We start from the raw sequence: 23483 nt of genomic DNA, 5'->3' as shown, positions 1-23483 counted from the left end.
CCGCCTGCGTCGGGGGTGCCGCGGCATGCTGCCAGCGCGAAACGTGCACTGACGCCTCGTCTACAAACCTAAAGGGCTACTTCACGCATTGCGCAATGCTTGAAGTATCCCCTTAGGTTTATAGGCGTCGCCTGCGCGTTGCGCAATGCTTGAAGTATCCCCTTAGGTTTGTAGGCGTCAGTGTGCGTTTTGAGCTGGCAGCGCCAGCGGCAGCATGCCATTAACTTAGCCCACAACTAATAGGTCAGGGTGTTAAAATGTAGGCAATTTGACATCAAATTCGAAATGAGCGACTCAAGAAAACTTCATTCACGAAACTTTCGTGATCTTTCAGTCATAATCACACGCTGAATGTGGGAGCTGAATGTGGCTTGAATGTGGAAGTCATCGGCCCGATGCCTCACGCGCAAAATTCAGCAACGATTTTCAGCAACCATCGGACCAATTTTGAATTTGTCTGAACTATTCGAGTAGATTTGATACACATCTGGATGAAAATAACTCGAATTTGCTAAATTTCAGCCGTTGGGCGATGATTGTTGACTTTCACATTCAGCTGCTAAATTCAGCGTCTGATTGCGGCATTAATCGGACAGCACGTACTACGTAATCGTTTTGAACTGCGCGCCAAAACCGCGACTGAGAAGCTCTTTGCATAACCAGAAGGCTTCTACTTCAAACCATGCTTAGGAGGTTTCTGTTTGTGCGAGAGTTCTCCTATATAGGTAGTTTTATCTGTCAAGTTATGTGATGACGGTACGTGATTACAAGCTTTATCAAATTAAGCAAATCTTTCTCGTTATCAGTGTGGTTTTATTTGCTATCGTAGAAGAATTTCAGCCCACGATCATTCGAGCCGTTTATTTATTTATCTTCCGAAATGACATCCTTCTTTGGTGTGGGCATCAGTCCATTTTCCACTCCCGTTGGACAGCGAATAGGTTTGTCATTTTCATGTTTTGCTGTTTCATTAGAGCAGAGCAATGTTATGTAAGAGTCTCTAGAAGTCTTCACAATTTCGTCTTCTCAGCAATTGATTTTTACTTCACTTCTTCTTCTTACCAATCTGCACTGTATTTCATGGAACTTTTTCCCATATTGCTGCCCACCAGTCATGTTTTTGTTAGACATATAAACCATTGACTGTTTGCAAGACGAAAGTATCATAATAGGAACTATTTTGAGAGCTTCTGGGTTTTTTTTGTTTACATAATATCTGTCGGAGTCCTCCTAAGTTTTTCACTCCGATACCACACAGTTGCTTCTCTGATAAATGCACATATGAATGCACTGTCACTAAGTGAAAGCTTCAACTCCATTCCAAACCTTTCGAAAACAGTGTTTGGGACTTAAGTACTACTTGAATCTGTCGTTGAAATCTCTGTGTTCACGCTCTAATAACTCACAAGCCAATTCCAGTAAAGATTTTATACTAAGGACAATCCTAATCCAGTTGCTCTATATCAATGCTCTCAATGGATGGTGGTTTGTTGTTGCCACTATTATTTATTCATTCATTCAATACTTTCAACTCCTCTGACCTTTCACACAGTAAAGTTAATTAGAATTTAAGTTACTTACTGTTTCCCTATTCGGCCTATTTGTAAATTTGAATGAGAACCAAGGTGTTGTATTGAATATTTATTAATCACTGAGGCACCTTTCGGCTTACGCCATCTGCGGAGTACATATTCATCGGAACATAAATATATCACAGTTACTTTACACTAGTTGTCACAAGCTTAACAATATATACATCATGGATATCATACAAGAAAGTCAAATAGTTCAGAGCGTTACTCCTGATTAAAATCAGGAGTAACGTTTGGAATACATGGCATAGATGCTACCTCAATATGCATATATCGATTTTTTTGCATTGGTAGCATTGTAAGAGGTTATGCCAATGTTGTTGTTTGGATCCAAATCGATATAATGGAAAATCCCTATGTGATGTTGCCACTAATAGCATCTATTGTGCTGGAATGCCCAACATTTCTTCCCAATGCTCAATAGTCTCCTGAGGTTCATAAGACCGTGGAGTTGCATTTTATAAACAGAAAAACTGAATTCCACAGCATAATTTGACCTCCAATACGCAGCTATGCTATACCTCATTTAGTTTTTTATGTAGATGTTTGACTATCAAATGAAAGTTGGCTTGTGTAGGTATTAATCATTTCCCAAGATGATCTGCCTATTTATAGACGAATGCATTAGATGCCTTCGTAATATGAAACATACCCAACAGGTTAGGTACTGCCCAAAGTAAAATTACAAGAACATTGTGAAAATTTTGCTGCAGCTTTAATCTACTAAGTTAGTCCTAAGTTCTTGTTTTTTCTTGGTTGTAGAGAGAGCTACCGATGCAGCATTGCCAGATGTAGACTGGTCTCTTAACTTGGAAATCTGTGATTTGATTAATGAGAGAGAGGATGGACCAAAAGATGCGATCAAAGCTATACGGAAACGACTCGTACAGAATGCGGGCAAGAATCATACAGTAGTCAAATACACACTAATCGTAAGTATTGTTTATCTTCCTGCTTGCGTTTTTTCCAGATTCACCACATTTCTTTTTCTCTTTTTGCCATGGTGGACTCAATACTCTGGAGTGACAAATTTTATGAGAAAATGTACCCATCAATTATTTCCTTTTCTTCTTAACTGTGCGTACATCTTTATGCCACTCATAGCTGTACAAAAACAAATTCTTTGCCTGATTAGTTCAAGTCAATTAGGCAGGTCTTTCTTGTGATAGTAATTGCTAAAAGTTTTATCAAACTATATTCTGTTGTTTCAGAGAATCAGCATCAAACTAAAATTTAACGTAGTTTATGCAGTCACCATTCATTTTAAGCCCAGTTGAAGTTGCTTACTAAACTAAAATTTTTTAGACGTTAATTTGATAAGATAAAGTGCCAACACCTGTCTCACTTTCAAAAACAGATATTTATGCTGAAAATTATGCGAATATGCCATGAGAACCTAATTTAGTTGTAGTTGAAGAGGAAGGAGAGTTAAATCAAAGGAATTATTGTCCTCCCTTCCCTTAATTTTTTCCACTGTTAAATTTGTCACAGTAACCATTGTGACATAGAAGTGAATAATGAGTGTTTTCACCAATCAAATGGAGGTGTACTTTTATACTCAGCACGTAAAATCTTATCATTTTGAATGTTGTTCCCAGGTTTTGGAAACATGCGTGAAAAATTGCGGCAAGCGATTTCATGTGCTAGTCTGTAACAAAGAGTTTGTTCAAGAGCTGGTGAAGTTGATAGGTAAGATTTCAAAAATTTAACTGATGGTACAATCAGAAACCATTCCTATTAATTGCAGTCCCAAAGATTTTAAGTACCTACTTTTATTTTATATCTCAACAGAAATCTCTCCACCAACAGTCTCATATAGATTTTTCAAGAATAATTCTACTTATGAAAAAAGGAAGGTATCTCAAAGTTTCTCAAAATGAGACCCAAAGATATTTCCCAAGATTTCCCATAAACAAAAACAAACAAGAGAGTCTGCGATGTCCTAGATGAGTCAGTTTCTGGTAGAAGGGAGGCGTTCAGCCCTTTTAAAAAAAAAAATTTCTTGCGTTTTTGGCCTTCTGAAGGATGTTCACAAATTAATTGAGAATTTATATACCTGTATGTATAGCTTGAAAAAAGCAGAGCAGTACCTCTAAATTTTTTCCGTATCTGAAAGTTATATCTCCATACTCTACTTGTGACAAAACTTTCAAAACGCACCTCAAACTTACGTTATTTACTAAATAATATCTTGGCTTTCTTTCATTTTCATGCAAAAGGGTATAAGTCAAAGATTTCTAATTAACAGGAAAGGGTACTAAAAAATTTTCCACCAATAAAATTACCTCAGAATTTTCAAACAGATGCTGACCTCTCCTGCAAACACTCAAGAAAATTTTTGGTGCTTGACAAGAAAAGTCAATTGTCAGTCATTTGTCTTTTTTGTAAAATTTTGTTGTGTAGTCTTAAGCCCTTCTACCAAACCAATAACCAATTCTAATGAAAACTAAATTTCCTAAAATACCAAAGGAAGAAGTCACAAAAAATTAGCTCCACCTATTTATTTGTCTCAGCTGATACAGTTATCTAAAAGATAAGGACTATTGTGTAGCAAATTGTTGTCCCTTGAGAGCTGATAAAGACTCTGAATCACACTGCTGTTTTAATTTGTTTATATCTTATTTCTTTCCATCTTTCGCAACTCACCTGATTCAAGTACTAACTGTAAATATTTTATTGTTAGCTATATGATGAGGGAATAAAGTAACTGTTTTTTCGTAACTTAATTTTCCAAACCAATTTTAAAAAGTCTCATGCCTACATTACATGTAATATCGTACCTTGCCTAATATCTACCTCACTAAACATCAGCAGGAATGTTTTCTCTCATTTGGCTCCTCCAGCTGTAAGGAGGAAGCTTAAATTTTCTTTAAATGATTTTTCCCTTCTATCAGTTCTTTGTAAATAATTAAGCTAATTAATTTGATCAAATTGAATGTAATACACTTGCGCTAAATTTTGCATTTCTGACCCCCTCTCTCGCTTGTAACGCTTTTGCGATGTAGGTCCTCATCCTTCATTGCATAAAAACAAAATGGCGCAATGTGCTCCTCGACCTTCTGTCCATTCTATAGCACATATTTTATGAACGGCCCTTTACTCAATAGCGCAGTCTTTATGGGGGTATTTATTGAGTAAAGAGCTCAATAATTAACTGGTTTAAAATCCTGTCTTAAAATTCAACTTTTCTCTTCCTCCTTCTATAGGACCAAAGAATGATCCTCCGACTGAAATTCAAGACAAAGTTTTAAGCATGATTCAGAGTTGGACGGATGCCTTCAAAAACCAACCTGAAATGTCAGGCGTAGTCCAAGTTTACACGGAACTCAAGACCAAAGGCATTGAATTCCCAATGACTGATCTCGATACAATGGCTCCCATTTTAACCCCTCATAAGGTATGTATTCTTTTCATGATACACCAATTAGTTTGAATTAACAGTTATGCAATGAAAAGCACTTGAAGGTGTCCGAGGTATTACTTGCTATTCAGTCTTCAAAATGAAGCGTTAGAAATGAGTATCCTGACAATGGGGCTCGAAAAAATTCTAGAAAATAAAGTTTGTAAGCAAGGTTCTAGCTTCAGTGACAGGCAAATGCACCTGAATGTAAGAGGTGCAAACTAAAGAATATGCTTTTAAAATTAGTGCAACCCTAACCACAATCGAGTCCTTGTTCCTTGCACTATTTTATAGTTCATGAAAATTAAACTTGTCATTAAACAACCTCTAAAATGTAGGAGTGGAATTCAGACGCTGTGCAGAGTGTATGTCTGATTTTATCTTCTATCAGTGTTCATCTTTAACCATAATCCTCTGAATTTTTGCATAGTATTCAATGCTTTGTAGTGAAGGCGGACTGGGCAAGACATATAAACTGGCCACACATTTTGCACATTCTTGCTAACCATGGAAGAAATTGAGCAGATCAAGCGGGATCGTTGACGTGTCTGGTTTCGTGATTCCCGCGCCCCCCAGGATCCCGGAATGCGGACCTTGAGTCCGCGCATCCGGCCCTGGTGGTTGGCGGGGGCTGAAAGCGGGCCGGACCGGAGGAGCAAGTCAAAGTTGACTAGTGCTTCGGATGGGGTTGGCCGGCCGCGTCGCTCGCTACTCGTAGGGAGGGGCGCTGCGAAGTCTGAGTCCCATGGGTGCAGTGGGTAGGACTCGGAGCGCCGGCGTAACACAGGACTCCTTGGAGTCCTGGCCGGGTGCCACCTGGAATCCCCCACACATCCACGGGAGGTAACCTTTCCGCTTCAGAGGCTCCAGTGCTGACGGACCCCTCGGGGTACGGATTCCCATCCTCAGAGCTGCTGGGAGGTTTAAATCCCTCCTGGCGGGGGTTAGGTACTCCGGAGGCAACGGGGTGCTCCTATGAGGGTGGGGTCCGGCTGGACACTGCTGCGGGGGGCCCTCTCGCCTGACGAGGTAATGGCCGTAGGCTGACCGTTGGGTGGGAATTAAACTCGGACAAAAGGGGATGCGTAGTGCGGATGCATCTCAAGGGGAGTGTCGTTAGTGTTTGGCGGGCCTACTGTCATAGGCCAAACCCACATAACCATTCACACTCCCGGACCGAGGTCCCCGGACAGCGATGCCCGGGGACGTTCCACTCGGACCGGGCCGCGATTGGTATCTGGTACCTGGGAGTGGGCCTGGAAAACCCCCCCGGGGCTCGCCGGATCTGGGGGCACTTCGGTTCCCCCTCAATCCAGTGCGGGAGAAAGCAGATTTTCACTTCCGTTTAAACAAAAAAAAAAAAAAAAAACAAAAAAAAAAAACCACAATCGAGTCCTTGTTCCTTGCACTATTTTATAGTTCATGAAAATTAAACTTGTCATTAAACAACCTCTAAAATGTAGGAGTGGAATTCAGACGCTGTGCAGAGTGTATGTCTGATTTTATCTTCTATCAGTGTTCATCTTTAACCATAATCCTCTGAATTTTTGCATAGTATTCAATGCTTTGTAGTGAAGGCGGACTGGGCAAGACATATAAACTGGCCACACATTTTGCACATTCTTGCTAACCATGGAAGAAATTGAGAGATAAAATACAACCTTTGCTTAAATTATGGATAAGATCAGTTCAGTTTTTCAAGAAGAAAAATAAACTCTTTGAGTTTTTAACATTTTCGGAAGAGGACGTATTGGACTTGGAAATAGATAACTTTTTGTTCATAAATCTAATGAGATGGGGTTCTATCACTTCGGTTCAAATTCAACTTCTTGTTAAGTAAATCAAAACTTTTAACATTATTTTTGGGGAATTTTGGGTCTGTATGATACATTCTATGGTCTAAATGATATTTTCGGATGCGCTAAAAAATTTTGAGATTTTGTAAAAGTCTCAACCTGACTTCAACCAGAGGATAAATCCATAACAAGAGGAGAAAGAATAAGGCTTAAGATGTCAAATTAGAGATATTCAGCAGAATTGCGTGTGTTTACATGTGTTTTTCAGAGCGTTGACAGTGATATCCCAGTGGGAGTTGTTGCCACTGAAACGCCAAAAAGAGGTTCGGCACACCAGCATGTCTCCGCTGCACCAGGTTCTCACATGCTGACTCCCGAGCAGATGGTAAAATTACAATCAGAGCTTGATTTAGTCAACGGAAATATGACAGTCCTTAATGAGATGCTTACCGAACTCACCCCTGGCAAAGAGCATCCCAGCGATATCCAGTTACTTGAGGTAAGATTTCAACCCATTGATCTATGAGTTACTTTGACCCTGCCGCACCTAGAATCATAATCTAATATGGAAAAATCAGTGGTTTGGAACAATTTATCAATTGAAGCTACAAAATAACCTACTAATAACCCCTGAGTCATTTTCGGTGGTTGAAAGTCGGTACACTTGGCAATCATTCTAGGTTTCTTAAGGAAGCCAGGAGAAAATTCTGTTACAGTCGTTTCATATTGTTGATTTAACGCTATCGAAATCGCAAAATCAAATGGAATCAGTAAATCAAAGGTTGTTATATGTTCAACCATACAATAATACAAAAATATTGCAGCATAGTAATGAATTACTGTACAAAATAAGTTTAAGCTTGGTCATCTCACTTGCTTAAATATTGTCAAGAATACGATCTATCATAAGATTATTGATGTATCGTGTACGTAAATGCAAGGTTGACTGACAGCGCTTTAAGTTAACGGGTTAATTTAGCACACTCTTGCCTCAATTTATCTGTGGTTTTTTGCCAAAACTGGGTCAACATTTTGGGAAGGTGGATTTTCATTCTGGAATACTGACATTTTTCTCTTTTTATTTGGTAGCATAAAGCTTCCTCCTTTCAGACTTGTAGTCTTTTTTTGCGAGTGTCTTCTTTTAAGGGCCTCTATACACTTAATTTGTCTAATATGCAAATTAAAAATGCACAAATATGGTTGAAAGTTCTTATATGTATGTGTTCTTTATATTTTGAAGGAGCTGTACGGAACATGCCGAGCAATGCAGGAACGTCTAGCTGAATTAATAAGCCGATTAGCAAATGATGAATTGACTGCTGAGCTTTTGAGGATCAATGATCTTCTCAACAATCTGTTCCTTAGGTAAGCACTCAGCTTTGTTAGTCCGTAAGGGAAATTGTACTGAAAGGTTTTACAACCAATCTCAATGTTTCAGGTATTTTATTAAATCGTCATTTATAAGTATATACTCTTGACCGATTTCACTTTTCTTTGAAGAACAACTTCCTTGTACCACCAGAAAAAGTCACTGCAAAAGTAAGAGGAAAAATGTAAGTTGAAGTCATGTTGGAAGGTCAGGGAATTTGGCACCTTTTGAGCGAGGGAAAAGCATTAATAGTTAAGAAAAAAAATCGGGGAATTTGAAAATGAAGGAATGAAGAAAATCCTCACATATGCACTTTGTATTGAGCTCGCTCATAAGCAATACTCCTCATATTCTACCATATTTGTTTTGTTCGCAGGTACAATAGATTTGTGAGTAACCGTGAAGGCGTTCGTGGCGAAGGAGAAGGTGCTAAATCCAAAGTAAAAGATGAACCCGATGCTCTTATTGACTTGAGTGATGAAGCCACTAGTGGAAGTTCCAATATTAATGCGCAAATGGCAGCTATGAGTAAGTGAAAGCTGTCTGTTCTGAAGTCTCTTTAACATATTCAAAGTTTATTGACCTGTTCAGACTTGGCCCTGGCCAATGTCTGCTTGCTGAGTCTCACAGCTCCTAGACTTTTTTGCACCGAAAATTGCTCCAAAATAAAAACAAGTGTGATTTGCCCATTGAAGTTGATGTCATTGTGCAAGAGAACGATTTCAGTAGTCTAATTGTAAGCTGGATCTAATTGTCAGAATTGTTTTTTTTTTTTTTTTTTTTTTTTAAGAAAAGACTCTTTACAATCTCCAATCATAAGTTTTGCATGGTTTAGATTTTGTTTTCTCCTTCAGCATACATGGTTTATACGAAAAATGATACAAAATTTCTATAATAATAGTTTTAAGCCTTGAACGCGGCTGATTAAAACCTTCAATAGGTTTTTCTCAAACCTCAAAGAGTAAAGACATCCATTCAGTGACTTTTTTAAATGTTTTTGGTGCCAAAATGTTGAGAGACTTCTCTTGAGATAGTGGTGCCAATACCTCATTATGCATTACGTTTTTCTTCGTTAGAGTTCCTCTTTTTTTTATGGATGGTCCCAAAATTTGTGTGTGGTATATGAGAGACTGTAATACATAAAATATGTAATGTAATGTAAAAAAAATAAATAATGTATGTATGTACATCTTTTGTTGCAACAATCATTCTTTTGCTGTACGTCTGATTCATTCTTTTATTATACTTACTCATGTTTATTGTTTCTATTCTTAAGTATTTTTCATTTTATTTTATGTGATCTATTTCAGCACTGAGTGGTGCCACTGCTATAAAGTCGCAACTATCATCAGTACCTGGTATCCCTGCGAAAATCCATCAAAACTCCAACGTAGAAGAGGACTCAGCTTTTGACATGTTTGCCCAGTCAAGAAATAAAACTTACGAGTCGTCCAAAGTTGAGTAAGTATCCAGACAAATTTTTTGATATCAAATAAAGGAAAAACCTTGGAAGCGGAGAGGTTTTTTTCCAATCTAGAAAATCCAGGCAACGTTGCAAAAACATAGTTAAATTTTGTTTGTTTGATTGAGCTGGAATGGACCTGAAATAGATTTAAAAAGAAAAGAGTTGAGTAAATGTAATGTGAAGACTCAGGATTTACAGGATGGACAGGATTTTATCATGACAATGCCTCACCATACAGTGCCTGAATAAGCACTCTTTGAATCAAATCAGCTCAAGATGAAACGCTAGATTTACTCTCCAAAATATGTGTGTATATTTAAGTAAGAAAGAGAAAGAGAGTCAGTGAATTTATCTTGAAAGGCACAATGGCTATTCAATTTTTGCGGGGTATTTATGTGAGTGTGTGACGCTGAAAGTGATCAAAATTTTGTTAGATTGGCGTCTTTGGTATGGATGATAGTCTGTTCTGTATTGGACACAGAAAGGAGCCCAGAGTCTTTTACATTCCTTTTTTTTTTTTTCCAGTGGGAGCTCATATGAAGCCAATTTAAAACCAGATCAGGTGGCCAGTGGGTTAGGAGCGTTTGCGCAAAATAGATCTCAGCCAGCAATAGCTGCGGTAAGTTGCCCATGTACCTTCTTAAATCCCTGATTTGTACTTTTCTACAAGTTCTTTTATTGTTTCTAAAATTCTCACCTATTGTAGCTCTTATGTCTAGTTCTGGAGTTATTATCTAGATCAACCAACACTTTTAGTTTCATTTCATCACATACGAAGTAGGATATACAATCTGAAAAAAGGGACAAATTGTGAACAGTGGTTCTAAAGCCCTCGTCCCTCGATCAAATGAACCCATTAAATACTCATCAATCGCAAGATGGTGACCGGTTTTCGCCCAAGTCCGCTATCAAATGTTAGCAGGCCGTCAAATGTTGATGAACCCGCCATCTTGCATTTGATGAGTTCATTTGATTGTGGGACGAGGGCTTAAGATTGTTATGTTTAAAATTGTTTCCCGCAAGAATTGATAGAGTTCCTAAACAATAGTCTCATACTGCCATGGAATGGAAGAACGCTGTGCGAGCTTTCGAGAGCTACCAAATTTCCTCTGATAAAACGTTTATTTTTAAGGAAAGTTATGAATAGTTTTTCTCGAAATTTTCAGATAATTTAAATTTGATCGAGAATAAAATTCGAAGAACAATTTTCTCAGATTTCCTAAAAATTCATGTTTTCAAAGAAAGGTCAGCAACATCTGAAGGCTGATACAACGTTCTTCTTCCCTAACACGGCAGTATATCAGAGGTGCAAGCTAAGATCAAAATTCAACTGCAGCCATTATCTTTTGAATTTTCTCCTAAAATCTTTATGATTAATAAATTTACAAAATTTAGATCTTTGCAGCAAGACCTTTATTATGTAGCATGTGAAAAAAAGAGAGTCGGTAAAGTAGCATTATGTCGCAATGCTTTGAGAGCTGTCTCTACCTTCACACTCGTTGGATGGTGGACTCTAAGCAGTGTTTCTTAAGTTTTTAAAGCAACTTGGGGCTTTTCATTGGTACCTATGTCACCCAAACGTTACCTCACAGTCCTTTCATAGTCCTCCACATTCATTATTATGCAGCAGCGTTTTCCATTGTATGTGTGACTCTAGTTGTAATTTTAACTGCAGTTACTGTAGAAATTACACATGTTAGGAAAAGCTTAAAGCAGAGTCCATGCACCAGTCTAGTACTAAAGAACATCCTCACCATGCTATTGATTGAATACATTCCAACTCGTGTTCCTTCTAATCAGTATTCCAACTTTATCATGTGTAAAATATGCCTAAAAGTAATGAGTGTTGTCTAGAAGTGGTATCTTAAAACTTGATCTTGTATCTTTGCTGCGCAGGAGTGCAAACAGTTTTGAAATGTTGACAGTTTCTTCCAATCCAGCATCTCTGCTTAATGACAAAATTTGTGATTAGTCTCTCTTTTTAAATGTGAGAACTTTTGAATTATCAGAACCTCTTTTTAGAGGTTACAATTGTGTCTTACATCTCAAGTTTGCCGCAATCCTTGGATTGCAAGATGGGGCATTTTTGTGCCCTGCTGCTGCATTTTTCTTCTTGCAAACTTTATACTAGGAGTCTAGTTCCCATTCTTTATGGCTCCTAAAAATCGTATGTGGCACCTAAACTGAAGCTTGCTTTACAAGAGTGCCCTAAAAATTTTCTGGTAAAGTTTTAACTCAAACTCCAATGCTGAGCAGAATTGAATGCATCTGTGACAAATTATATTTTTATTTCTTTGTCATTGATACCTTAATGTGCCTTGAACTGGGCTTGGTTGCTTTTTTTTGTTTCTGTTCTTTATGTTAATAATATGTCTGTGTTTTCAATGGGAATTTATTGATGCTGTCCAGGATCCGATCATTGGGGTAGGTGACATTTGCATCCAATGAATGCTGTGCACGATTTTGTTTCTAATGCTGCTCCCTTCCCTGCCTTTTTTCTGACAATTAAATAATCAACAACTTTAATTTTTTGCGCATAAACCACTTCACCCGTAATCATGAATGTAATTGCTAAGTATAAAATAGATGCAATAAATAAAATTACATAACAGCTTTTACCTAATTTTAGGAACTAATCAGTGAAACGCAGTTTGAGGAGGCAATAGTTCTTACCTGAGGTATTCTATGGTAGGGATGGAAAATAAAACCGAACATACCTTAGAAAAACTATTTGATTTTTTGTGTGAAATTATTTGTAAACCACATCTTGTCAGAAAATCCAATGGAATTTGTGGAAAGTGGGTTGCAGTTGCCATATAAGATAGAGAGGGGTCCAAAAATAAAGAAAGTGCTGTTCGCAATATTTGAGCAGCTCTCTGGTTGTTAGGTGTACATATAAAGAGGTTTCTGACAACACCACCTCTAAGGAGTCATCCCTAAATTTGATAACGCTCCAAGGAGTAGGAGAGGGGGCCTTTTTCAGTATCTTCAGTGTTCAGAAGTTGGGGGAGGGAGGGGGAGGGGTTACGAATGAAAGTGTTTCACAGCAAGTCTAAATAAGCGATTTTAACTGGATTTTCAAAGTGTCTTGATGTCGGTCCCAAAAGTTTTCATCATCAATCCCGAAATAAATCTCTTAGTGGAAATAAGGATGAAATTTACCCTTCTTGAATATGGAAGTTAGGTTGCCCCTGGGCAAGGAGAAATGCAAACTGCAGAATGCTGTAGTGAGACAATACAGAAATACAAGCAGCACAGTGTGTATGGTGGTTGTATTATTGGAAAGAGAAAGTCTGGTTTGGGTCAAAGTCACACAATTTTTAGGGGAGGTTTGGTTAAGTGGTTGTCAAAAACCGCAAATTTAGGGGTATGTTAGTCGAAGATGATCCTTGACCCTACAACATGCATGGTTTTTTTCTTGCATTTTTTTTATCAGAAAGTCTGATGAAAAAGGAAAGAATGCCCATGGGTCAGTTTCACACCAGAGACGCAGTAAAATTACCCAAAAATCACATTGGGTACTTTAAAAAGTCTGACATCCACTCTTTAGTGCGCAGTTTACATGTTTTTCCTGATTCTCCGCATCTGCAACCATTTTTCTCCAGTTGCCATCGACCAGATTTGCCTAGAAATGGATGTATGAGAACCTAACATAAGTAAATTACCAACCTTAAAAAACTTTTTGTGTTTGTTTCTTCCTTATTTCTTTGTTCTGCAAGAACCAAAGCCATAAAGCATGTAAAGGAAGTTCGTAACAGTTCGCAAGCTCTCTTGTCTATTTAGGCTAGATTTTCTTGCGATTCTGTCTGGGTAACCCTGATTGTGAGCTTTAGAAAAACTGCCCGCAGTTGTGGAAAATCTGAAAAAGCTTGTCACCAACCAGACAGGCTGTGCTCAGAAGAAGTGAATTTTAGACTTTTTTTATCGTGATTTTTTGCGCAATTTTACCTTCAGAAGGTCAATTTACTTGACTGTATTTCTTGTGTGCATCAGACCCATTTTACACTACATAGGGAAAAAACCTCCAACTGGAGGCGATAACTGACCAGTAGTAGAAATCATAGCCATGTAACCTATTCTCTTTTCTCTCGGAGTGTATATTTGACATTTTTCAAATTTTCTCTCATTACTTGAATGGCATCAATGACAACGGAGTGCTTTGCTGATTTTGTGTGTGCCATCTTACAAAAGTGTACCTATATAACAGCTTGTTTGCGTTCGAAAATTTAGACCTCACTCAATGCAAATGGTTGCCACTTCAGGAACAGAAGTTCTGTTTCTGTTTGAAGTTTGTTTGTCTTGAGCCAAATATCCTGCAATTTTTACTTCTCTCAAATTTTGATTAGTATTTTAACTTCTATTATGCAATTAAATATTTTAAAATATTTGCATGAATGTTCCGATGTAGTTACATCTAAAACCGTAGTGATTTAATGCTAGATTTGAGGTTCACTTTGAATTATTTTGCATTATTCATGAATCGTTCATTATGTTAAATGTATGAACAGTAATGTAACACTCCAAAAGTTGACTTCATGATTAATGAATATGAGTCTATATCACAGTTAACGTAGAGTGATTCAAAACACTTATGAATAATCTAACTTTTTCCACCTTTAAGCCCTTAAGGCTGCAGCCCAATAACCCTTTATTTCTTCTTTTTTTTCTATCTCTTCTAAACTCTGATCATTTGCACTCATTTTAACTACACTTCCACCTGCAACAAGTCCTGCAAAATAACGGCAATCTACCTTTGATAATTAATGCAATATGGAAATTCACAAATTATAGTTATTAGAAGTTTGTTAGTAATACTCTTTGCTAATTCAGTCTTGGTACATCTGAGTGTTGGAATCAGTATTTTACTGCCCGAAAAAAAAAAGTGTAGTAACTCAAGAAACTGATTTTCTACTGCCCGCTGAGTTTTTGAATCTTGAAAAATTTGGAGCAAGTAATTCTTCTATAGGTAAATACTTTTAACATCTTTTGCCCAAGTAACAAAAAATTAATCACATAGCAAATGTTAATACTCATAAAATGTTCAAGTTTTTCAACTCAATTTTCCCGTAACAGTAAACTTTTATCATTGTAATTATTTTAAACATTTTTGGGCAGATTTGGATGCCTAGCTACATAAAATATTGCCTAATTTACTGTCATGTTTAATTTTTTTGTCTGAAAAGCCATTACATATTTTGACTTAAAATTTTGTGAGCACATTCTTTATGAACCAGGGTAAATTCACAAGAAGTTCAAAGAGGTTATATAGTTCAGTTCTCTATTAAACAAATAAAAAATTCTGCAACATGTAGTGCAGTTGAGTTGATTTTTGTTAAATCTGTCCATTTCATCAAAGTTCAAATTATTGCATTTAAACTTTTCAATTTTTGCTAGTAGTAAGCCCCTCTCTGCAGTAATTCAATTTCTTGGGTCAAGTTTGTTTGAAGAATGTTCAGGTGAATTTCCGTGTTTTAAATTCTCAGTCAGCAATCTTTTCAGCCAAAATAAGCACTCAAAAAAACCGCGGTAGTTTATAATGCAATGATATTTTGTATTATTAGACTACAATATGGACGTATTTGAGCCAAGAAAAACCATGTGAAAATGAATGAAATCAAAAGGAACTACATGTGTTGCACAAAAACCGTATGCTTTCATTTCCTTTTTGATTTCATTCATTTTTACAGTTCCTGCCAGCATTAATACATCCATATCTGCTTTGATTTGTCTCAAAATAAGAAGCAAACAGCACTGCTTAGATCTGAATCTAATGACCCGCAGATTGTTTGAGACCTCCAACTTATTGATTAAATGAGAATTTATTCTGTGCATTTTGTCTGAATCTGTGTCTCTTTTGCTGGCCTTTATATAGTTCTGATATTTGAGCATATTTCTTTTCAGTGCTTGTATGGAATGTCTGAGTTGTTTTTATTTTCTTTCCGTTTTCTTTTCCTTATTGTCGAGTTTAGTGCATAAAGTGCAAATGAATGTATTGCACTTTCCTTAGTCTTTTTAATCATAAGGGAAACACATGAAATTACCAAAATTTTCAAGATATTGATCTAATCTAAGTAAGATGATCTACGCCTTGAAGTAAGTAAGTTTGAGTTTAATACTCAACTAAAAGAATAATAGAATAACTACAATGGAAGTGTGTACGTTAAAATAGTACAGAGTAAAAATTAAAATTCAGTCAGGATGAATACTACAAGTGTTCCCTCCCCCCTTCCCATTTTTTTCCTTCCTCTCCCTCCCACAGTAGAGTTAAAGTATTCTCGTTGAGCATATCAGGAATGTCCTTAACTTATCATAGGACTTTCTCATTTAAAAATCCATGAACATTTTCTTTTTTTTCAGATGCACAAAGAGAGTGATTTTGACGAGATGGCAGCTTGGCTTGGAGCAAACGTAAGTTGAAATGATATATTTTCTCAGTTATGTACAATGGGATAGTGCATTATTAATAAGTATAAAATAATGGCCAAAGCACAAGTTCCTTTTGGCCACAATTTGCTACCTCATCTATTTGGCCAATCTAGGAGAGAAAAATCCTGGAGTGATCCCTGAGATCCTGAAAAAGATCTGTAAAATCCTGCTAATTTAACTACAACCAATGTATTCCATTTTCTCTTTTTCTTTTTCTTTTCACCACAAGAGGTAGTAAAGTTAAATTTAATTAATACCATTAATTTTGTTTTAGAATTGCAATTAGAAGGGCCATTCCAGAATTACGTAAGGTATTTTGGCCGACTTTATGACACCTCCCCCCCTCCTTTGTAAGGCACCCACAAGAGAACTTACTACCCTTTGAATTTTGTCAGACTCTCCTGATCCCTCCCAATTTTTCATAAAATAACGGAGAAAGCTTAAAAAAAAGGTGGAAAAAAGTATTCCTATTGAAAAAAAATTGTATTTTAAAGTGGAAGGCTTGCATGAGACTATACTTAACCCCTCGTAAGACCCAGTAAAGCAAACCTAGATCCGCCTCCTATCGATTATGGTTCTCACGTAATACTTGTTAGCCATTGTAAACTAAAACGTCCATAATCATCAACGTCTCTAAATCATGTTTTTTTTAAACGTTTTTTTTTTTTCCAAATAGCCAAAACTGAGGTTTGCTTTAACAATTTTGGGAATGTTTACGCCAAAATGCTCATGAAACATTCCTTTTTTCAGCATGATTGAAAGCTTGACCCTCAGTTTTTGTACACTGAAGTCCCTTTTCCAGTAGACATTTATAAGTACATTTTCACAGCTTTAATATTTCTCGCAAATTGCTCCTTGCCAAATTCAGTTGCTCACGCTCAATATTGTTGAATTTCTTTAGCCTGGTTCAACTGAAGAATCTTTGACTAGCAGTGAATTTGAAAGTTTCCTGGCAGAGAGAGCAGCTGCTGCCGAAGCGTCTGGAACCACAACAACCACCAATTCCACCAACGTCTCCAGTTCCTTATCGAATAGTCAACAGTCATCCTCACCCAGGCACCGAAGCCGCAGCAAGAAAGAATTGGATGAAAGCAACATGTTTGCGCTATGATCGACTCTACACCTTTATATTTGTAGTAAGTTTAATCAACCAACCTATCAGATTTTTAAAACGGAGAACACATTTGGCAGTACCTATTTGTGCAGGGTATCCACAGGTCTGGTAAACTGGAAATTGTCAGGGACTTTAATGGAGAAAAGTGGAAATTTGAAAAATCTGTAGACTTGGAATGTGAAAACACATCTGCGCTTGTCAACACAATCAAATTGAGGCTCAGTCTTATTTAGGGCTCAGTATTCTGTGATACACTCCAAATATTGAATAGAGGAAGAATTCTCAGTAAGGAATCGTTACTTCATTTAATTGATTAAGAAAAAAATTTCTGAAAAAAAAAAAATCTGCAGAAAAAAGTTCACTTTTCTCTGTCATTTGTCGTAAAAATAGTGTCCAAAATTTCCATTTTCAGTTCTAAATCGTTGATGAGAAAAGTCAGGGAATTTTGATTATTTTGGCCTGGGAAATCCTGAAAAAATCAATAATTGTTTTCCCCCTAAGCTTGTAGACACCCTGACTTTCTCATTCAAGGTTTGAAGAAATTATTCAAAGCCTGCTGTTTCAATTTCATTCATTATGTTTCAGGATTCAGAATATTTTCTGAAACTGAGAGTGCGCAGTGGAGACTAGCAACATGTGGTATCGCAGTACTTATCATTAATAATTCACTTACCTGATAATGCGTTTCCCAACAGTTTTTTTTGCATCTAACTTGAAGTTAATATCACCCACTTTCATTTTGCATTTCCATTTATTAATTATTGACATGATATACTAGTTTGTTGAGTTTTTCAAAGTATTTTTTACGGGGACTAAAATTTTATTTTAACCTTGTTTATATATTTTTATAACATCTCTAACTTTTGGAGTGCATCTGTTGGTGTATTCTTCATAGAGAGAACCAAATTTTAATGCTGTTTTTCATCCTGCTGGCTCTCCTCAAAAAATTTCATTAATTTTAATTATCAGTCCATTCCTGTCTTCACCATAGCTCAAAGTTTTATCGCATGAAATTGTTGCTGATCGTTTTTATACACACTTCTTATATTTTTAAATTATTTTGCATCAGAATGAGAATATAGAATGGATAATTTTATTATCTCTCTGGAGGAAGCAAGTTGGATAAAATGTTGCAATCAGAATAATTTTTCGATCAGAATAATCTATCATGAATGATGTTGAATCCATCGAAGCAACTTTTTGTTCTGTTAATTAGAATGGGCCATTGGACAATTTCTGAGCATTGAAAAAAATGCCACGTGTCCTTTTTTTGAAAGTGATGCAGAAAACTATTCACACAATGGTAAGCTTGAAAATCAACTATTAAATGAGACATTAATAATTATTTTTAACACAGGACAAATGGAAGTCAAATTATACAAATTACTTACTTTGTATTTTTGCCATTTAACCAATGTTGACGTAAACCCTAATTTAATCTTGTTTGGGAGTTGATATACAGACTTCCCATCATTTAACTTGTTTTTCATGTGAACTTTTAAGGTGGAAATATGTTGCGTAGTGCTTTAATTCATACCTTGTGTAGAGACCCATTTTTTGGGTAGTTTTCTTGCACCTCAAAGGAAAGAAAAACACCTTTAACTTGTGATGTGTTTCCTACTCAATTCCATTAAATTTTACACTCGAAAAGAAATGGAAAATCCAAGTCAAGTTTAATTTTAAGTTGTAGTCATCCCTTTGAAGAAGTATTATTTCAGGAAGTGAATCTACAAGATTCTTTTTCCGTCACTCTTGCCGCCTTTTTTTCATTATTGCAGTATTGTAAACTTGTAGCATTTGTATATCCTTTGAGTTAGTGATTTAACTCAAATGGTGATTTGCCCAGTTGACCAATTGTGGTCAAACTGGCCTTGCATAATAATATATTGCATTAATCAGGTAAAAAATCCGGGCAAACTTCGAGTTTTGTTCCAAAAAAAGACCATAACCCTAGAGCTTAACTCTCAGCACTGTGAAAAATCACAGAAGGTCTAAGCATGGAATCCATCAAATCTCCAGTGGTCCATTAAATTATGATGCAAGTAATTCTCTAGACTTGTTCTTCAAGGATTTTCTTTTGCCTGTTAAAAACTCTCAAGTTTGCCAAGATTTTAAGCCCAATTAAACACTAGATTGACCTGGACTGGAATTAAGATCGAAAATCTTAAACTTTGAGTATTAAGACTGCGATGGAGGCTGCAGCAGAGAAAATTTTGTTAGTAATCATATTCCTCAAATCAACTCCCACAGGGTAAGTCAAAAGAGGCACTCTCAAATTGCCATGGAAGCTGTAATCATTATGGGAACGTACTACCATAGGATAGCTCAACAAAAACCTGAGGCATCATATTAGTTGAAATTTTGTTTCCATTCAACAAAGTATCAGAACTGGTTTTAGGTTATTGAAAATAGATAATTCTGAGAAAACATAATTTCAAGTTCCTGGTTTCGATTAATAGTCAGAAATAGTTTGTATTTCCTCTGTCTTCAGGATTTCTTTCCAAAATTCATCTGCATTTTGACTTTGAAGATCCAACTAAGTCAGGTTGTTGTGATCAAGTTTTTCTCATTACTTAAGCAGAGTCAAGTCTCCTAGTTTTTATCGTTCTCTCTTGTGATTGTTATTCATTTATTGTTTCTGTTATTTTATATTCTATAAGATATTTTTAATGTATCAATTATTTCATGTTTGTACATTGTTCATTGTGAAATAGCTGTGCTGTGCGCCAAAAGAGTCTGTAACTCAGCAGCTTAGCAGTGAGCAACTTCGGTGTTTCTCTGCTGTTCCCCCTCCCCCTCTCTCTCCCTTTCTTGTTCTTTCTCTCTCTTATAATAATTTTAAAGAACATTCCTCACCAAATCTTAACCTTGATGGTTTAACAGGGTTGTGGCTAACTTCTGCTGAAGTCAAAAGGTGTTTTATCTCTGACATAAATTGCTCAAAAGAGTGTGTGCAGTTCCTGTAATAAAAGCTAATTTAAAATATTTTTCATCTGATTACATAAATTCAAAAAGGAGAAAACTATCGATGCTTGATGCAAAGAAGTAGCTGTAGCCTCATCATTTGCTTTATCTGAAGAACTGCATTTCATTATGGTAGGGTCAGTGCTGAGTTACAAAAGCAAGTATCGGATTTAATCTTTTTCTTGGTGCATCTTTTAAAATTGAAAGTTTGAAGCTTGAAGCTTAAATAAGCACAGTCTCTATAGTGTATTTTCCTATGTTATATTGAAGGGAGAATTAAATTTGTGACCTTTTTGAAGTGCTCATCGTGATTTTTGAGCAATTTTAGATGAAAGGCATCTCCTCTCTTTGCTGTACCCTCAGTTCATTGCAACAACCTTATTAATTTGAACAGCATTGTTTAATGTATTGGGTTCAAACCAGGATCCCTCCGCTTTTTAAAATTACAATAGCAAAGCACTGGAAAAAGTACTCCCATGATTTTATGTTATCCTAAGCTTCATCCTAAAATTTTCACCAACAATCCCAACTTGTCAATCGTGTTTTCGAATTTGAAATTTCGAAGTAAGTCAGTTGTGTAAAAGCTTCGTTGCTAGTGACTCTGCATGAAAATAAATTCATTTTAAAGGTTTTTAAAAAAAACTTCAAATTAAAGTTGGCGAACTATCCATTATGTAGGCTTACTTATGTGGCTAAGCATGGTCCGCTCATCAGTTACATTTTTTCCTGGTCACTATTTTTCTGCATTTCATTGCCATTGAGTGCACATTTTATTGTTATAGTGAATATAGTTGTGGAAAATCAACTTCTCTAAAGGATTGCTTTTCTTTCAAAGTGTTTGTAACTTTAAGACTGAATGTGTAGGGATCATCAGATGTTCCCTTCCCTTGCCCATCTATATCACATGAACCATTAGATTAACCTTTCTCAAGCCTCTTTCTCAAGTTTGAAAGCTAAACGCATTTTTTCCTCTTATTTTTTCTCGTAAGTGCAATATTTTCAGTCCCAACATTTTTATCTAAGTTTTGCTATGCAGCTAGCTTTGCTTTTCAAGCTACTTTTCTTTATCATCTTAGAGACTCTCTTGCCAATTCTACACACTTAGGAAAGTTACATAATAAAAAATGTATTCCTCATAGCCTGCTCTATTCATATCCTGATGTACACCTAAAATACATTTTTTTCAGTCAAAGACCGTCAGAAACTGGAGGAATGTCGCTAGTCCTCCCAAATTTTAACTCAATATCTAGAGAGGTTTCAATGGGTTTATGGTGTAAGAATGAAATGTTTTTATGGTGCTGAATTTTAATTTGCCCCACCCAGTTTATAATGTTTTGATGAGTTTCCATTAAAGAGAATGATTCAAATCCAAGTGAAAAGAAAGTTTCTTTTATCGCCGATTACATAGTTATGTCCCTGTAATTTACCAATTCATTGTTACTGTTATATAAAAAAATTTAATTCATGCAAAAATAAAAAATATCGAACTGAGAATATATACAGCATATTTGCCTCCATTTTATATTGCCTCAGCTCCTTATATTAATCACTTTATTCTATACAATTTTTAAGGAATAAAATTGTCAGGCCTTATTTTTATTTATATCTATTTGTACTTTTGCATTAAGATTTTATAACACCTAGCAGTGCACTCATAATATTTTCAACCATTATTTGCACGAATCAAACTGACCTGAAAATCAGTAATTTTTGTTATCAAGCATTTGTTATTTTGCCTTTCACTTGCAGAAGTTTCATTTTTTTATCATGCGCTAAACCAGAAGCAGCTTTTAATATCACCAACTTTTTATTTTCTTCCAATGCATACCTCTTAATGTAAATATTTATATTCATGTATTGAATAAATTATCAACTCTTTAAAATCTAGGTGTGTTTATTTCCACCAATACCCATCATTCTAAAAATTATTAGATTTTGAGAAAACTGCGGAGATCTTAATGGCTGAAGCAGGAAAATATTGTAACAAGCCTGTTTTTTGTTTTTTTAAACAAAATTTATAGCTGTAATTCATATTGTAGTACCAAATGGACAGTGGAACTGTAAAAACATGTATTTTGGTTGTGGTTTTCCAAATCTATGCTCCTATCATTTTAAACAAAGGAGACAGAACCAACATCATGGCTTGAAATTTCCTCAAAGTAGGTATTCTTGCGACGTAGAGAAAAAAAGTCACGAAAGTTTTCAAGGAAAGATATATCGGCGGTGTAAGTCGGCAATCACTTAACTCGATTTGCGACATCACAGACTTCCTGTCATACTTTATTTTAAAGGGGAAACAACTCCACGGCAATTTTTTAAAACTGCCGTGATTTTTCTTCTCTGCGCGAAGAAAATTCTGCATAAACTTCAAGGAATGATGTCAATTTGTTCTCCTTTAAAGAAATAACATAGAGGCGGAGAATTTCAGACACCGCAAACGAGATATGTGATTTTGGACTTACGCCCTCGATATAGTACTTTTCCACGCAGAAAGTAAAGTATGAAAGAAGTCTGCAATGCTATGGACCAAAGATATGCATTTCTGCAGTTTCACCATCAAAATGAAAGTAATGATAAGTATATACACACTTCATCAACATGAAGTAACTGTAAGTATGATTAGATCAAGAGGAGGCCAGGGACACCACTTAATCACTGAAAAGGGTAAAATTGAATGAGATGCAGTAAAGTTTTCCATGAAAAGGACATAAAAAATCCTGAAAAATGCCCTTGCCCTCGCCTAAATTCCATTCAAGGGAACATCAAATCTCAAATGCAGACAGGGGAGGTATTTAATACCAGCAAAACTCTACAAATCTCTGAAGAACCGATCGTGTCCTTTGCGATAGAAATCTAAGTAGCCATGTAGCGATTTTTATCGCTGCATTTTTTTGTCATTTTAAAGCTCAAGTACATAAGCAAGTTCTTACTCACGGGAGAAGAAGACCGTTAATTTAAAATTCGCGGGTCGATCCTTAGTAGCGCTCTCTGCTGAGTCATGTCGGAAATCGCTGAAGGTCAAGTGAGATCAGCTGCTCTGTGTTTTTGTGTGCTCACAATGTTTAGACTAAATTTTTAATTATTACTGAATTTAGTGCTATTTTTAAAGATAATAGGATCCCAAGAATATCGTTGACAGTCTGTTTCCTTTATCCACTCATCTACCAGGGAATACATTTTCTTGTTTGCGCTGCTTATGCGTTCATTTTCACTTTCAAAAATCATTCTCTCTGATGTGTTTATTGTTTACCTCTGACGGTGGTGGTTCAAGAGGTTCCCTAAGGAGTTGAATTTTTGGAGGAACACATTCTACCCTTGATCGTAAGTATGCCTCATCGCATATTTTTTCCTCGAGAC

The 23483-nt window shown here is 36.3% G+C and overlaps 2 protein-coding genes across 4 annotated transcripts in view; both read left to right on the top strand.

Moving 5' to 3' along the window:
* The first annotated feature begins 726 nt into the window (after positions 1-726).
* Positions 727-23447, top strand: LOC109033175 (target of Myb1 membrane trafficking protein). 3 transcript variants are annotated; one of them, XM_019045653.2, is made up of 13 exons: positions 727-941; positions 2355-2524; positions 3191-3281; positions 4799-4989; positions 7057-7287; positions 8029-8153; positions 8534-8685; positions 9468-9618; positions 10148-10241; positions 12032-12046; positions 15980-16030; positions 16950-17184; positions 17748-23447. In XM_019045653.2, the coding sequence occupies exons 1-12, from the start codon at positions 881-883 to the stop codon at positions 17157-17159; spliced, it is 1542 nt and encodes a 513-aa protein (XP_018901198.1). In that variant the 5' UTR covers positions 727-880; the 3' UTR covers positions 17160-17184; positions 17748-23447. The 3 variants fall into 3 exon arrangements, with proteins under 3 accessions (XP_018901198.1, XP_018901197.1, XP_018901199.1); XM_019045652.2 differs by having other exon boundaries at positions 16950-23447; XM_019045654.2 differs by lacking the exon at positions 12032-12046 and having other exon boundaries at positions 729-941; positions 16950-23447.
* LOC109033115 (uncharacterized) overlaps positions 23271-23483 on the top strand; it is a 13877-nt gene continuing 13664 nt past the window's right edge. Inside the window, exon 1 of the mRNA XM_072306141.1 lies at positions 23271-23447. The gene's annotated coding sequence lies outside the window, so the exon portion shown is untranslated. The remainder of the gene's footprint in view (positions 23448-23483) is intronic.

The sequence above is a fragment of the Bemisia tabaci genome, chromosome 1 (assembly GCF_918797505.1).
Source record: "Bemisia tabaci chromosome 1, PGI_BMITA_v3".
Lineage (NCBI taxonomy): Eukaryota > Metazoa > Arthropoda > Insecta > Hemiptera > Aleyrodidae > Bemisia > Bemisia tabaci.
Note: the sequence above shows the minus strand (reverse complement) of the source record. Positions and strands in the feature narration are given on the sequence as shown.

Excerpts from the sequence above, each read along its gene's own strand:
- LOC109033175 (XM_019045653.2), top strand. The coding sequence starts at position 881 with ATGACATCCTTCTTTGGTGTGGGCATCAGTCCATTTTCCACTCCCGTT. Across the intron at positions 4,990-7,056 it reads CCATTTTAACCCCTCATAAG|AGCGTTGACAGTGATATCCC; the intron begins GTATGTATTCTT and ends TGTGTTTTTCAG. Across the intron at positions 8,686-9,467 it reads TGCGCAAATGGCAGCTATGA|CACTGAGTGGTGCCACTGCT; the intron begins GTAAGTGAAAGC and ends GATCTATTTCAG.